The sequence below is a fragment of the Heterocephalus glaber genome, unplaced genomic scaffold, assembly GCF_053883595.1.
Source record: "Heterocephalus glaber isolate CG9 unplaced genomic scaffold, H.glaber_assembly_v1.0 deba00001454, whole genome shotgun sequence".
Lineage (NCBI taxonomy): Eukaryota > Metazoa > Chordata > Mammalia > Rodentia > Bathyergidae > Heterocephalus > Heterocephalus glaber.
Genome location: NW_028258303.1, coordinates 5,976,875 through 5,994,410, shown reverse-complemented (window position 1 = coordinate 5,994,410; position 17,536 = coordinate 5,976,875). Strand labels below are relative to the sequence as shown.

The window sequence follows — 17,536 nt, the reverse complement described above, 5'->3', positions numbered from 1 at the left end:
AGATCCCCAAAGTCAATGGCCCTTGGGCTCTATTATTCATTATACTGTTTTAGTTCCTTTCATAACTTAAAGTCAAAGGCTTCTTCTGCCATCAGCTGATTCTGATCAGCTGGATCAGATCTATAGACCACTGGAAAGCAGCAAGATCTAAGAATTTCTCCCTGCGTGGCTGCTTCTTGAACTGCTGCCTGATAACTAGACATGCAAGGTGTGGGGCATCTTTGACCTATATGTCCTGAAGGTGCTGCCCTGGAATTTCTCCATAGCTATATCCACCATTAGTTCTTCCTCAATTATAGGAGGACCACTTGGAGTTTTTAACCTTCTCATGCATTGATCCTTCTTCATGTTGTAATGTTTGGCTCCCTGTCCCATCTGATTTTTTTTTCTTCTCCATCATCATGCTCCCTGATTTGCTCTAGAATTGGCACTCTAGACATCATGGTGTTTAAGGGCTCTAGAACAGATCTTACTAATTCCCAAGAGGAGATGTTTCTGGTGATAATGTTTTACTCCTGCCATGAGCTCTTTTTAAACTGTCACCAATCCTATTCCATGTTTTTAAATCTAAGATTCCTGCCTACAGAAACTAAGGATTGAACTTAACAATGTCACACACCATTTTAGTTAAAGTGCCAGTACTAACTGGATCTCTGGCTTATTGAAGCAGCTTATACAAGAGTTGGATATAATTTTGCTGTTCTATAGGTTGATTCTACCCCATTTTCCCAGCTACAGAAACTTTCCATAGTGCTAAGTTCTTTACCTTTCACTTTCTCTTTGGACATCTTCTAAACTTGTCCCATGAACTCACACACCATGCGTCCTTTCATCCACTCAGGTAGAATCTACCCTTGTAGGCCTTTGAGCCCCACATGTAGTTGCCAATTCTCAGAGGTTGATCAGTTCTCTGATCTGCCTAGAGAGGGGTTTGGTGAGGGTTAAAGAAAGAAAGACAAAGAGACACACTTTCAAAGTACATGAGCAGCTGGGAGGTCAATGCCAGAGTGAAGAAAAAGACACTCTGAGCTAGCCACTGTTTATTGGGTGCACACAATAATCAGAGGGAGTATCAGTGACTCAGAGAGTGGTGGTAATCTTATGTTGATGAGGATCTTATGTTGATGAGGACAGAGATATGGACAAAGCATTCTTACAATAATAGGTGGGACAAGATAGCAGGCTAATAAGGAATTTGACCTTCCCCCAGGCAAAACCTTTCTCTTTTTATTATTACTACCTAGTTCTCAAGGAACCAGGATGTCTTCAGCTAACTTGATCTTGCCCTGGAGCACCACAGCATCACAGAACCATTGAGGCCTCAACTGTGACTGGAGGCACATGGAGTTATTTTTCCATGTACCTGAGGTGGCATGCACAGCAAAAAAACACTAGGCCTCAGACATCCCTAACCACAATTTAATTATGAAATGTTTTTTCCTCCAAAACTATATGACACTCAGAGAAAGGCAGAGGAGCAGGAAAGAGGCAGGCCCAGGGGTGTACCCAGGCCACCCTACAGGTCCAAGCTTCTCTCAGGTGGGGGTGAGTTCGTTAGTTCAATTCAGATTGCAGTAGAAATAGAACTGTGACAATCCTTTAATTATGTGTTTTAGTAAGCTTGTGGGGATTTGATGTTTCTTTTACCTGTTTTCTGTTTTCCTCTCCTTTTTTCTTTTCTTTCTCCCCCTATCAGTCTTTTATCTTCCCTCTCTTTCTTTCCTTCTTTCATCTAGCATATGTATGGGTGTCTGACTGTGGGCTAAGGAGAATAAAAATGAAGCAAGGCTTCAATCTAAGTAGTACATTTCATGAGCAAGTCAGAATAGCCCTTTACAAAATTATGTATGGAGGATGCCAACAAGCTAACTACAATGTTAATAGGTTCTGACATCTTCTCAGCTTCACTTGATCTCCAACTGTACTTCCCTCTGTGTTCCTTCTCCTACTCCTTCAAATATTCCCTCAAACTCCCTCTACTCTAGTCCTTTATTTCAGCTATAAAATAATTCCAACAGAGTTCAGTCTCCTGTCTGGTTTTCATCTATTGACATTTCTTATCTCCTTCTCTTCCTACTGATTCATCCCCTTTCTTCCTGTTTTTTTTGTTCTCCCCTCTTATCCCATCACTGTCTACCTGTTGGTAGTAGTCTAGTCTAGTCTGTATGGAATTTCAGTGAAAGGATGAAATTATTATAATAAGATTTAATATAAGCAATAGAGATATGATTGAATCTGTTGATATTGTTATAACTGGTAAGGGTCCTCTACTTGTAACACAGTGACAGGGTCTGATCCTATTAAACTGAGTATGTTGAAGAAGAAAAATATCTAAACTCAACCAAAGCCAAGAACACATCACTGGAAAGTTAACACTAATTAAAAAGATCCCCATACTAGTAATAAAGTCTTTCCACTCTTATTCTCAACCATCCACAAGTGTGCACACACACACACACACACACACAAACACACACACAGAACATGAAAAACCAAGGCAACAAAATGCCTCCAAAAATTCTAAAGCCCTCCAAAGCTGATCCAAAGAGCATGGATGGGAAGAAATCAGAAATCAAATGTCTAAATTAGACAAAGTGATAAAAGAAGAAACAAAAAAATTCAAAACAGCCTTTGGAAAGCTCAAAGATGATATTGCTAAACAGATAATAGACTTTATAAACAAAATGATCAGTGAGCTTAAAGAAGATACAAATAAAAGGCTAATTATGCTAACCAAAACAATACAAGACATGGATTACTGATTTAGCAAAGGATTGGAGACCAAGAAAAATTAACAAACAGAAATCCAAGAAATTTTTAAAAAACATTCTATTGAAAGTATGGGCATACTTTCAAAACTACTATATAGATTTAATGCAATGCTGATTGAAATTCCAACAATATACTTCACAAAGCTAGAGAAAACAATCCAAAAATTCATTTGAACCAGAATAGACATAGAATAGCAAAAGCAATTCTAGGCAACAGAGACAGGGCAGGGGGTATCACAATCCCCAACTTGAAACTATACTACAAAGCTACTGTGAAAAAAACAGCATGGTAATGGCAAAGAAACAGACCCAAGGATCAGTGGAATAGATTAGAAGATGCAGAAAAAACTCCAGACATACTCAGCCACCTCATCTTTGACAAAGGAGCCAAACACCCTCATTGGAGGAAAGATAGCCTATTTAATAATGGTGATGGAAAAACTGGATTTCAACCTGTCAGAGATTAAAACCAGACCCATATCTATCACCATGAACTAAACTCAGATCAAAGTGGATTAAAAATCTAATTTTTTTTTTTTGTACCAGGGATCGAACTTGGGTCCTTGTGCTTGGGCAGCAGGTGGCGAAACCACTGAGCTAAATCCCCGGCCCTAAAAATCTAAATATTAAAACAGAAACACTAAACTTGCTGGAAGATAAGTTAGGTAGAACTCTTGAAGACATTGGCATAGGAAAAGACTTTATGAACAAAACCTCAGTAGCATGGGAAATAGCACAAAGAGTCAACAACTGGGATCCCATCTTATTAAAAAACTTCTGCACTCCAAGAGAAACCACAAACAGAACTAACAGACAACCTACAATGTGGGAAAAAAATTTTAGCAGCTGTAACTCAGACAAATAACTACTATCTAGAATATATAAAGAACTGAAAAAATCAGACCCCCCAAATTCAAAGACTCAGTTCAAACATGGGCATCTGAAATGAACAGACATTTCTCAGACAAAGAAGTAAAAGCAGCAAATAAATATATGAAAAAATGTTCAACATCACTGGTCATTCGAGAGATGCAGATGAAACCAACACTGAGATTTCACCTCACCCCAGAAAGAATGACTGCTATCAAGAAATCAACCAATAACAAATGCTGGCGGGGCTGTGGGGAAAGAGGAACCCTTCTTCATTGTTGGTGGGGGAGGGGGCAGAATGGTGCAACCACTGTGGAAATCAGTATGGAGATACCTCAAAGAACTAGGGGTAGAGGTGCCATTTGACCCAGCGATTCCTCTGCTGGATATCTTCCCAAAAGAATTAAAAGAATCATACCACAGCGATATATGTGCACCCATATTTATAGCGGCACAGTTTGTAATAGCTAAAACTTGGAAACAGCCCAGGTGCCCATCAACTGGAAACTGGATAAAGAAGATGTATTTTTTTTATAAAATGGAGTACTACTCAGCCATAAAGAATGAAAAATTAGAGACATTTGTAGCTAAATGGATGCATATTGAGGCCATACTCTTAAGTGAAATAAATAGAACACACATGTGAATACCAAATAGTTTCTGTAGTGTGAGAAACTGATAGTGTAAATAAGGACTAAAATGAATAATGGATAATTTGAAATAGGAAGAAAAGATCTAATGGGGTAGGGGTAGCAGGAGGGGAAGGGGGAAGGAAAGAAGGGAAAGGAAATATTATGAGAAAAGGAGAAAATGGAAACAAAGTCTTTGTAAGTAGGGAACGGTGGAGGGGGTGAAAGGCGCACAGATAATGAGGAAAAAATAAGAACCAAGATACATCATGTGCAGGTACAAACACCCAATGATAAATGTAAATGTAATGTGTACCTAAAATGTACCAATAAAAGAATTTAAGAAAAAAAAAAAGAACGAGAAACTAGAGACATTTATAGCTAAGTGGATGCACCTTGAGGCCATACTCTTAAGTGAAATAAATAGGACACACATGTGTAAATACCAAATAGTTTCTCTAGTATGAAAAACTAAAAGTGTAAATAAGGATCAAAATGTATTATTAATATTGTGAAATAGGAAGAGAAAGTCTAAAGTAGTAGGCAAATTGGGAGGGGTAGGGAAAAGAAAAGCAGGGAAAAGAAAAAATACTAGAAAAGGAAAAAATGGAAACAAAGTCTTTGTAAATAGGGAAGGGTAGAGGGGGTGAAGGGAAGGTATTGGAATGGGGAAAAATAAGAACCAAGATGCATCATGTAAAGGTACAAGATCCCAATGATGAATGTAACTGTATTGCATACCTAAAATGTACCAATAAAGTTAATGGAAAAAAAAGAAAGTATGGGCAGCAGAAGAGATCAATATGAGAAGAGTGTCAAAACTGGAATACAGGACTGATGCAGGTGACTATATATTCAGAGATACCTTAAAAACAGGAGACATGGGAAATGGACTCAGTAGGATGATAGAGAGAGACTGTCCTAAGATTAATTGGAATTAGAAAGCAATGAGAAGATCGTATGACTGGCATAGAAATCTGTTTTTGAAAATTTTTTATTAGTGCATGTTTGCAGTACATAATGTTTGCATTCCTTGTGTGGAGTAGTCCGTGTTGTGGCATATCTTCATCCTTCTTCCTCCCCTTTTCCTCCCCACTCCACCACCCTCCATCTCCTGATCCTCTTCCTATTTGAGGAAGATCTATCTTCCCACTTCCTGTTATCTGTCTTTTATGTTGCTCCTTAAACTGCTCCTCAGTTTCTCTTATGAAAGAAACCATGTGATATTTATCTATTTAAAAAAATTAGGGCCGGGGATTTAGCTCAGTGGTTCCGCCACCTGCCTCGCAAGCGCAAGGACCGGAGTTCAATCCCTGGTACCAAAAAAACCTCAAAAACAAAACAAAACAAAAAAAATTATACCACAAAACTTTCCAAGTATAGGAAAAGAATTGACATATAGGTAAGTAAGTCACCAGATAGCAACCCCAAATATCCATGAGCAAAAAAGAACTTCCCCCTAAAACATCAAGTCAAAATACCAGGAGTTCAGGCCAGGAATTTAGTTCAGTGTTTCTGCTGTCTGCCTCACAAGTGCAAGGTCCCAAGTTTGATCCCTGGTACCAAAAAAAAAAAAAGAAAATCCCAGAAGTTCAACACAAAGAATTTTAAAAGATGTTAGCGAAAAACAGCATATCACTTATAAAGTTGCACCTCTTAGAATTACTGCAGAATTCTCAACATATACTTTAAAGTACAGGAAACCATAGAGAGGAGATCTTCAAGACCTACCAGAACATATTTTTCAACCCAGATTAATATATTTTACAAGATTATCTTTCCAAATTGATGGAGAAATGAGGACATTCCACAACAAAGTGCACCTTAAGAAATTCATGAATGGCAAATTAGAACTACAAAAAATATTCAAAGATACCCTAGACATACCCTAGATCTATGCCATCAATGCCCAAGGGTCTACTGGAATGAACACAGCACACAGGATGAACAATTAGTCAAAAGGGAAAAGATCAATGAACCCTCAACAAAATAAACAATGCAATGACAGAATTAGTCAATATCTTTCAGGAATATCACTCAGTGTCCATAGTCTTAACTCCCCAGTCAAGTGGCAGAATTGATCAAACAAAACCCACTGGTACGCTAGCGATCAAAAATACATTTGATATTTAAAACAGCCTGTAGAGTAAAAATCAGAAGATGAGAAACAATTTTTTATGGAGCAAGATCCTGAAAGCAAGCAGAAGTAGCCATCCTATTTTCAGACAAAATAGACTTCAAGCTAAAACTGATCAGAAAAGACAAGGAAGGTCACTACATACTGGTAAAAGGAATAATTCAACAGGAAGTGTTAACAATTGTGAACATATATGCAATGAATATTAGTACACCCAACTTCATGAAACAAATACTACTGAACATAAAAGATCAGATACACATCAGCTGTAGTGGAGGACCTATGCATCCACTTTTACAGATAGATCAACTAGACAAAAACCAACAAAGAAATATCAGTTGAAACACACCTTTGAAAAAACAGACATAACAAAAATCCATAGAGTGTTCAACCTAATAATAGAATACAAATTTTTCTCATCAGCCCATAGAATGTTCTCCAAAACAGATCCTAAAATAACTTGCTAAAACGCAAAGAATCTAAATAATCCCAAGCATATCCCATAGTACAGTGACATTAGAAATCAATGGCAAAAGAAACCACAGAAATTATGTGAACATATGGAGTTTAAACAATACGCTCTTGAATAATCAATGGATCACAGAAGAAATCAAACACTTGCTAGAATCAAAAATATAATGTCATTAAACCAGAACCTATGGGACAAAATGAAAGCAATTCTAAGATGGAAGTTTGAATTGTGAATGGCTATTTGTTACTAGAATAAATCCAGAAATTCCTTGCCCCAACAAATAAACTTACCTTGGAATAAACATATGTTCTGAAAAATATTTTAAGTAGAAGGGCTAACCTTACAAAGATAGATTTAATCACAGAAAGTTTCTTTAAAGTTAAAAAGTCAACAAAGTTAAACATTCATTTTGATATTATGTTGGTAGATAAGTAAAACTAGAGGGGAAAATGAACATTGTGCTATAATCTCAGCACTGGGGAGGTTAGAGTAAGAAGATCTCAAATTTGAACCCAGCCTGGGCAACTTAGTAAGACCCTGTCTTAAAATAAAAAATAAAAGGGGCTGTGTATGTACCTTCATAGTACAGTGACCCTAGGTTTGGTCCCCACTACCACAAAATTAATAAACAAACAAAAAGTATTCTGATATTCAGTTTTCTAACACTGTAACAAACAAGGTAAATCAAAAGGATTAAAAGTCTACTTTGTCTCACAGTTTCTGGCCTGTAACTGTACTGTATATCTTGAAATGCAAGGCAGAGGAAGCCTGTTCACCCCATGGTGTCTGGAAAGCAAAAGAGAGAGAGGGGAGAGGCCAAGGTCCCATATCTCCTTCAAGAGCCTGCCCCTAGTGACTCACCTTACTGCCACCAGGCCTCCCTGCCCAAAGACTCAAATACCTCCCCCACTGTTAACTGGGGGCCAAGACTTCAACACATAAAACTTCAGGGGATGTTCTTGATCCTAACCATAACAAACACCTGTAATACTGGTCCTTAAATAGGATAGGTATTTGGGACTGTTGACAGAATCAATAAAAAATATTAACAACTCTACTTTTGAGTAAGCATTTAAGGAGAGATTTTAACATTTTTTCCTCCTTATTCTAATATCCCTCACTGGTATAAATGATTTACTGTTTTATAGGAGGACTATATCCTTTCTTTTACTAATTAATTTACTATTTTCTAGTTTTGAATTTGTCTACTTTTATGAGTTAAAGAAGATAACATGAAATATCCATCTTTAGTTACCAAATAAATAAATAAAATATTTTCTCTCTTAAATTGTTTGTGTGTGTTGGAACTCACTTACTGAACTCTCTCCATTAGAGATTTTGTATAAACTTAATATGCTTACTAACACTTCTTCAATTGATGATAGCCAGCAGAGATTCTCCTCTGAAGCACCTGACCTATATTTCCAAAGACATATACTCGACCACTTGCTTGTTCCTAGACATCTTAACTTCCACATGTCTAAATCTATCACCCTTTGCCTACAACCTGACTGTCCTACAGATGCCACCAGCAACCTCCCATTCATTCCATTCAGATATCTGGAGTTTATCAAATGCTTTCCTCATACTCAGGACTTTACTGGTCATCAAATCTGAATAACTCTGTCTCTTAAACGTTCCCCATATTCTTCATATTTTTTCAGCTCATCTGCATTGTAATACCATCTAACTTATCCTCATGCCTAGACTCTTGACTCCATTCAAGTGAATACCCCTCTACTATTCATAACTTCATAAAATTAAAATCCTCTAATGGTTAACCCTAGCTTTCAGCATAAGATTAATGATGATGGTTGGTATTTTGGTGTCTACTACAAATCAAATACTGTTCCAGACACTTGATATACACACCTTTGCACTAACTCCCATGTCATCAATCCCGTGGAATAGCTAGTACCCTAGATTACTAAATGAAGAAAATTGAGTTTCAGAAAGCTTAGAAGACTTTCCTAAGTCTGGTGAGCCAGTTCTTGAGTAAAGGAGATCAATTTTAGGATGACCCAGCTGCACAGCCTCTTGTGTCGGCGGGGGGGGGGGGGGGGGTGCTATTGCTAACTGGAAACTTGAAATCAGAACAGAAGGTTTCTGATGATCTGGGACACTCAGCTGCTGGTCTTCCCTAGGATGGGCAGTTGCCATAGTAATACTGAAGTATTGCTCGCTCACTCGCTCTCTCTTTCTCTCTCTCGTCTCTCTCATTTAACTTCATACATATGTGCCTCTTCATTATACAAGAATACATTCAGGTTGTTAAAAAATTCAAATAAAGCAAAAGTAATTAGGGTAAATTATCCCTCCTGTATGCAGCCCAAATCTCCTCCCAAGAGAGCTAATCACTTACAGATGGTGATCTTGACTGAATTCATTTAATCTAAAGACCCAGATATCCTCTGCTCTGCAAAGTTTCCTTTTACCCATCATTTATCTTTATTCCCTGTGCTCTCCACCCATAAATCTTCTCAGCATCCCTGCCACAGTTTGCATTGCAAATCTGGAAAAGCTTATAGAACTACATTTAAAATTGCATAAAATTGGAAACATGCAATTACAAAGGAAAACAATTTTATTAAAATTTAGTTATCAAACTATTTTAAAATGTGATATTGTAATATAGTTACTGATGAATACATCGGAAAAAGTCTAGCTACAGATTTATAGAAATCTTAATTCTGAAGTAATAAAGTACACAAATTCTATTTTCAGATACGCACAGTGCAAATATTTTGAGATACTGTCGGGCATAAATATCTACAAGTTTTGTTAGAAGCAAAATCACATGTACTGCTAATACTGCTGTGATTTTGGATACATTTATAATTGAAAGAATTACTAAATTTTAGTTAGTATCTACTGAAAAAGATGTACTTCCTCTTCTTTTCCAAGAATTCCTATCCACCTATCCATGCTCCTATGTTAGTATTACTGGGATTTTAGAACTTCCATCACCTTCACTATTTCTTGAACTTTCTCTTATACTTTCTAAGTCTTTTCTTTTTCCACTGTGTTAGAGGAATAACTTCCTATTTAGATTTGTTACTCTATTTTTAAAGAGAAAGTATCATATAAGATTATCATTTTTTTCTGTGTTGTGCTCTGATAAAATTTGATGTTTAAAATAATGAGAAAATGAAAGGAGGATACATTTGATCACACAGTTAAGCTTCTAAAGAGGTGGATAGGAATTCCTTGAAAGAAACAATATTAAGAAACATTTTGACTATCACTAAAAGTGGGTATTGATCATTTTTCATTCAGGATCAGATAAACCCAGGGATGATCCTAAAATCTCAGGTCATAACCCTTTGACATTTGCTATTACTTTATGGGTATTTCAGAAAACAATTCAGTAATCTTTCAATTTGGAAAGGAAAACATAAGCATACTTCATGAAAAGTATGGTCATATAAAAAACATTATCAAGGACTCTCCAACAGAGTTGAACAGCTCTGTTATATGATAAATGCTATGAAATCATTTCTCCAAACAGAAACTACTACCTAAAGCATATAAAAATAAGGGGGAAAGGAAACCATAAGAGACAGACACACTATCTAAATCAATGAAATAAAGAACATTACAAAATACAGTATTTGGAGTTTCTTTTACAATCAGAATAACAAGTTCTCTGGACACATTTATTATGTTAGAAATGTTTCCATCACCTTTAATTCTCATTAATACCATGCAAGACTACAAAAGATTAAGCTGCAAAGCTATGGATAATCCATCAGCCAGTGTTAAACAGAGTTAATCACTGTTGGTTTTCTAACAATGAGATATATTTAACTTTGCACCCTTATGCTTTACAAATAACTCTTTAAGGGAGAAGGCAAACAGAAGCTGCATCCAGTCCCAGAGTAACTGTCCATTTTCTCCATTGTTAACACTCTCATTTCAATACTCCTCCACTGACACCAGTGAGCTTCATCCCCCAAGAGAGCAAAACCTATTCACAATGGCCTACAGTAGACAAACCCGGACCACAGGTCCCTGGTGCTGCGCCTATCTTGGAAGCCCCAGGCCTTAGCAGTATTTACAAATATTCATATTCCTTAGTAGTAAATAAAAATAAAACTGAATTATTTTACCTCTGTGAATAAGTTAGAATGTTGGGCAACACATGAAACAACCATCAGCAAGATCCATATTTTGCTTTATCAAGTTAGGTGGGGCCTGAACCCTCTAGTAAGCTCATTATATGAATAATACACAGTCAAGTCCAACCTTTCAGCCTCGAGCTCAACAGCATTCACAGTCCTGCCCTCCCTCACTTTTGCAGGCATGCTGCCCGCCCTTCTCCCACGGTGAGGACCACTGGACCTCTTTCCTTCAGGATCCAACTCAGCTTCCTTCTCTTAGGAAGCCTTCCAGGAGCACCTGGCCTGGCCCTTCAAAGCCAATTGTGCAAGAGATTCAGAAGCACTTAGTCATGGTCTTCCTTATGACAACTTATTATAGGTATCTTGGGACTTAATTATAGATTTTACTAGTATTTAACTCTGTCTGGCTTCACACATTTTTGGCATCTTTTTCACACATCGCATGATTTTTCCATATGGGGACCAAGTTCTGGTACTTGAGTTGGAAGCAAAACTTATCACTGCTATTTACTTGGTGAATGAACCTGGCTGGGTAAGTTATTGATCCTCTCTCATCTTCACTCAGTTGTAAAATGTAAAATCAAGAGAAGAATAATAGAGTTGTAAAAGTTACCAATAAAAAAATAGTGAGACACCATATGAAAAGCATTTTGCATGGGGATACAATAAGAACTCAATAAAAATGGTTGTTATTATTATTCTTTTACTAGTGTCACTCTCTTGAGAACAATTAAAGTGACTTATTCCTGATTTATTTTTTATTTATAGACTCTTTACTACCTTAGAAGTTCATACAGCTATCTTTCCTCACTTTTTTTCTGGTTGTTAATATCACCATACAAATATTCTAATATTCACTATTGCCTCTTTTTATTGTATCACTTGCACTTCCAAGTTAAGATCACATAGAATGCAAATGAAACTTGGAGATTATATTAGTCACATTTCTGTTGCTGGGACGAATTACCTGCCAACCACAACTTAAAAGAGAGACAGCTGTTCAATCCATTACAGGTAAGAAGGGGAAAGATAAAGACAGAGACAGAGACAAAGACAGAGACAGAAACCAAGGACAAGAATATCCCCTTCCAAGTCATGGCCTGTGATGCACCTCTCCTGACCAGACCCCACCTCTAATAGCACATTCAGTTATGAACTCATCAGTGGATACTGATACCGATACACTCATCAGGTTTTGATGAGTATAGTGCCCCCACGATCCAGCTGCCTCTAAAAGCCCCACTTCTGAATACATGAGACTTTTGGGGGTCAGTTTACATCTAAGCAATAGCAGAGATGATTATTTGCTATCGAGATAATGATAAGAACAACTGCTGCTACCTCCTATTTATTGATCAACTATTACATCACAGGTATTGTGCTACATATTTAATTTCCTTGCCTTATCTCTAATGTTCAAAATTCTAGAAAGAAGGTACAGTAGCATGGTATAATGTTCACTTTACAGCTGAAAAAACTGAAGTTGCCAGTAGTTAAATAAATTATTTATGTTCACTGTACATCTGTGTTGCAGAACTGGACATGAAATGTGCTGTATTTCTAAAGACTATACCCCACCGTCCACGTGTTCACTATCAAGTTCAGTATTGAGCCATTCAGAGTTACATGAGCCCTGGTTAATTTATAAATTCTGAACATATTACAGTGATATATATTTGAGGTAAAATAAAGTCTTCTTAGCCTATCAAGAATAACATTCTGATCATTTCTCGGCCTTTGGGGTAAGATCAAGTGTAAGAATAACATTCTGGTTACCCCAATAGGATGCTCCTAGAAAATTAAAGACTACTTGAGAAGACTCAAGTCATATTATATTAAGACTTTTTCTAGATGTAAGTAAAAATTGCACTGCATTGTTTTGTTTTGTAGTATCGAGTGATACTCAGTCTCTTGTTTAATAAGTGTCTGATTTGACATCAGTTAGACATTAGTGGTGAAAAAGTGATCTATCTCATTGTTGGATATTAGTTTCAGATACATTAGATTTAATATATCACATGGATGAGGCTGATCTACATACAACATAATTGATTTAATATTGATCTGGTTTGTCATTGATGTATTTAATTTAAAAATATTATGTTTGACTCAGTATTTAATGTGTTTGATTTGATGTTTAGCATTTTGGGTCAATGTTCAAGTGTCTGAGTTGATAAGAAATATATTGCTCTTGGGTATGAAAAAGCATTGCAAGAGAAAATTATCAGTAGAAAGTGAACAGATGTGTCATTATGCAAAAATAATCACATTTTTAGAGCAGAAGTCTGAAGTAAAAACATGTTTAAAAGAGATATGATAGTTTTGTTTAGGTAAATATTGGACTGTCAATTTCATTTAATTAAACAAACAACAAGAAAGAATAAGCATATAAGGCTTCACAGTGTCAACTGTTTTTTAACAAATTAAATATTAATCTGCTGTATTGAGCTTTCCTTCTGTAATGGGAACTACTTTATATATTTTGATATACTATTTCTTAATTAAAATAAGCATATTCTTGTTTCTAGTTTTTATATGTTTGCATTTTGAAAATTTACAGCTGTGAAACATCATGATGAATGTTTTAAGATCTTTTAGTTGATAGGGAAACAGAATGCAGGAGACACCCTTCTCCAAGAGTGGATTAGGAGTCAATCTATTTTATGTTTTTGCATATTAATTTCCTGACTCACCAATAGACTGAATCTTACTGCTCACTTATCCCCTTGTGGTTTCTTTTGCCTACAAGTCACCTTCCAGTAATTCCCTCATCCTGGCCCCATTGTTCACCATCCTTATCAGAGCATTCTTTCCAGTGAATCTCCACATCTCACCACCCAGAAATTCCAAGACATTTCCTGTCCTCTTTTGTCTCCCCAAATTTGCTAGCTTATGAGTTCAGCTACTTCTTTCCACTTCTTTTGCATCCAAGTATTTCTTCTGCCTCAATGAAAATCCTGGTGTACATACTCATAGCTAGATTTTATCACTTAGTTTCTACTATATTCTACTCCTTACCTCTTATTTCACACCTAAGTTTCCATAGCTGAATTTTAATGTTTTTTGTTAGTTCCACTATAATCAGAGATGCTTCTGGATCAAATAGTAACTTTTGCATTAAAAGCTTTCTACTATAGAGCTATGGATTAATTTACTGTATCTTTATTCCTTAATAATGTCAACGAGAAAGACTAAAAAATATTGTGTTTCCTGTTATGAGGGTGCCAGCTGTTAGGTACTCTGTACACTCTCTCATATGCCCTGCAAGATAGCTATCTGAGGTAGGAACTCTCATCAGCTGGGGAAACAAGCTCCTTGAAATGGTCATAGTCCAAGTGGTGGGATATTAATGTCCACATTCAAAGTCCGTGTCATCAGATTCTAGCGTCCATGCTCTTAAACACCACATAGCGTTATCTGTTCTTACAGCTTCCATTCCACACTGGCTGTTTTGTAATTCATGAAATAATTTCATCTTCACCAGGGGCCATTTCTCCTTTCATACCTCAGTCTCCCCTTTCTCTTCTTTCTCTCTCACTCTCACTACTTCTTCCTTTTTCTTTCCCTCCCACACTCCTTCTCATATAATACTTCCTATACTTTGCAAAGCAAAGCATTTTTTTTTAATCACAGTCTCATAGAGTTTATAATTGGTCTCTTGCTAAAAAACAACAATAATAAATTTTCCCTCTCTTAAGTTTCTGTTTTTTATTCCTTTCCCTCTAACTTCTGATTAATCTTCCTTATTCTCTAACTTAATTCTAGGCAGTTTTGCCTTATGGAAACTATTATAATTATTATTTATATTTGCATTCTAATGTGTTTTATATTTATCCATTTTTTCTTTTACCAAAATACATTCATACATTCTCCTTGAAGGCAGAGTAATATTATGCATGTCTAGACACAAACAAAATCTATTGCTTCCCTGTCTCCATCCTCTTAAATACTTGTTTCCATATATATTATACTTAGTAAAAATCATGCAGCATGTGTGTGTGTGTGTGTGTGTGTGTGTGTGTGTGTGTAGAAGAGATGAAGAATTGGGTAAAATGTAGCTTGTAGCTTCATAATGAGTATATAGTATATTTATTTTAAATTTCCTCAAGGCATAGAACAAGTCCCACTCTAATTTGTTACTAATTTCAACCCCATATGATAATTTTCATTTTAAATTCTTCAGTCACTAAATATACAATCAGACCAGGGTTCTCCAATCCCCACCCTGCTAGGAACCAGGCTACACACAGGGAGCTGAGCAGCAGGGCAGTGAGAAAAGAGTCATCTGTGTTTGCAGCTACTCCCTACTGCCTGGGTTATCACCAGTTGCCCACCTCCTATCAGCTCAATAGTAGCATTAGATTCTCACAGGAGCACAGTCCCAGCTATGACTGCATAAACAAGGGATCTAAGCCATGAGCTCCTCAGGAGGCTGAGGCAGTGATGCTAGTGCCAAGGAGCAGCTGCAAATACACATTAACATTAGCAGAGAGGTTTGACATCACAGAGACTGTAATCAAACAATTGCTTGCAGACTTGTATCAAAGCCCTACCAGTGAGTGGCTAGTGATAACTAAGCTGCATCTGCTAGCAGGCCTTTTAGTGTCAAGTGAGTTGATGTACTTCAATTGTACAGCTGTATATGATGGCAGGCTGTCAGAATCTGACACTTATTTTAGTCCACACATGGCCCTCCCATTATTTTATTGACCACTTCTATACGTGAGTCTCTTCCCCACTGCACACTTGTCTCAGTCACAGTTTTGGTTAGGCCACAAGCTAACCCCAGCTAAATCAGTAAGAAAACAAACGTCATCGAGAGCCTCCTTGCAAAGGGGGAATGATCCAATGAGAAGACAGTGGAAGTCTGGAAGATTGCCCCCCCTAAAAAAAAAGAAAGCTGCATTTAAAGAAATACCAAGAATCCTACTTAAATTATGGGTTCACGGCAACAGATGAATCTCATTCTCCAAACCCACTTCATATAATATGTGGCAACCTGCTAACCAAGAAAGGTATAAAACCTACAAAACTGCTTTGCCACATGAAGATAAAGCTCCCATTAAAAAACAAGCTTTTGAAGTTTTGTGAAAGAAAAAAATGTGAACACAAAGACCAAAAGCAATTATTGAAGGCCTCCACTTCATCAAATGTGTCTGCGCTGAGAGCATCATTCTTGTAGTTGACTGAGTTGCTAAAGCTCAGAAGCCCTTTATTATTGAAGAAGAGTTGTCCTGCCAGCTGCCAAGGACATTTCTTCTGGAATTTTGAAAAAGGCTTCAGTTCAAAAGGTGGCACATATTCCTCTTTGATGAACACAATAACTGGATGAAGTGATTCAGTAGCAGAGGATATTAAGGCACAATTGTTAGAGAGGATTAATGAGTTACTGTGGTACATGTGCAGTCCAGGTTATCAAGGCAACCAATCTTGACAACAAGGCAACAGTGCTTGTTTTTGTGAGATATTCATTCAAGAGGAGATGCATGAGGTTATGTACACTTTTGTGGCTAGTTGCACAACTATTCAAGTCTGAATGATTACATATCAAGAAAGCTGAATTGGTCATTTGTATTGCTTTATGCACAGCTTGAGAGGTTGCCATGACTGGATGGCTTTCTCATTTCACTGCTCAGGTCAAAGAGGTTGCTCTGAATGTGAGCCTACACACCCTGTTACCCATGGAGAAATTCTGGGTAGGAAGAACTCAATAATGTCACCCGAACTCAATAATGTTTTGCAGGATGTGATTACAATTATCAACCACATTAAAGTGCTATCAACTCATGTCTGTTAACATACCTCTGTGAAGAGATGGATGCAGAATACACACATGTCTTATACACAGAAGTGAAGTGAGATGGCTTTCTAAAGAGAGATTACTGACCAGAATTTTTCAGTTATGAGAGTCACTTCAGGCATCTTTTTAAAAAAAACTCATCACTGGCAGCTCATTTCAGTGACACAGAATGGTTGCCAAAGCTTACTTACTCATGTGACATAATTAACCTGTTCAATGAATTCAATCTATCACTTCAAGGGAGGTCAACAATCTGTGTTCAAGTAGGCAGATAAAGTGGCTGCATTCAAAGCCAAACTGGAGTTATGGGGGCAATGAATGAACACTGGGACTTTTGACATGTTTCAAACACTAGAAGATATTTTCAAGGAGAATGAACCAGGTCCATCTTTCTACCCTCTTGTGCATGATCACCTGTCTTAAATTTCAAAAGAGTTTAAGCATTATTTCCCAACCACATAAGACCCCAAACTGGGAAGGAATGGATCCACAACCTAATTGTGAATAAGCAAGGTAAACTGACTCTGTCTGTGCTAGTAGAAGATCAACTGCTTGAGATCACAAATGTTCATCACCTTAAAAGTATGTTTGAACAACTTAAAATTGCCATACATTCTGGATTAAAGTCAATGCAGCATATCCTGAGATTGCCACCAATACACTGAAAAGCCTGCTTCCATTTCCAGCATCCTATCTTTGTAAGCATATTTTCTCCAGTGACAGAAAAATCAAAATG

General features: G+C 36.9%; 1 protein-coding gene across 5 annotated transcripts in view; it reads left to right on the top strand.

Annotated features, from left to right (window-relative positions):
• Nucleotides 1–17,536, top strand: part of Grid2 (glutamate ionotropic receptor delta type subunit 2) — a 1,480,136-nt gene that overhangs the window by 1,278,341 nt on the left and 184,259 nt on the right. The window contains exon 15 of one of the 5 annotated variants that reach the window (XM_087215775.1): nucleotides 11,180–11,460. The exons of the other annotated variants lie outside the window; for them this stretch is intronic. Coding sequence (XP_087071901.1) covers nucleotides 11,180–11,374 — 195 coding nt within the window. The 3' untranslated portion in view covers nucleotides 11,375–11,460. Of the gene's footprint in view, nucleotides 1–11,179; nucleotides 11,461–17,536 lie in introns of those variants that run through there. 5 annotated transcript variants of the gene reach the window in all.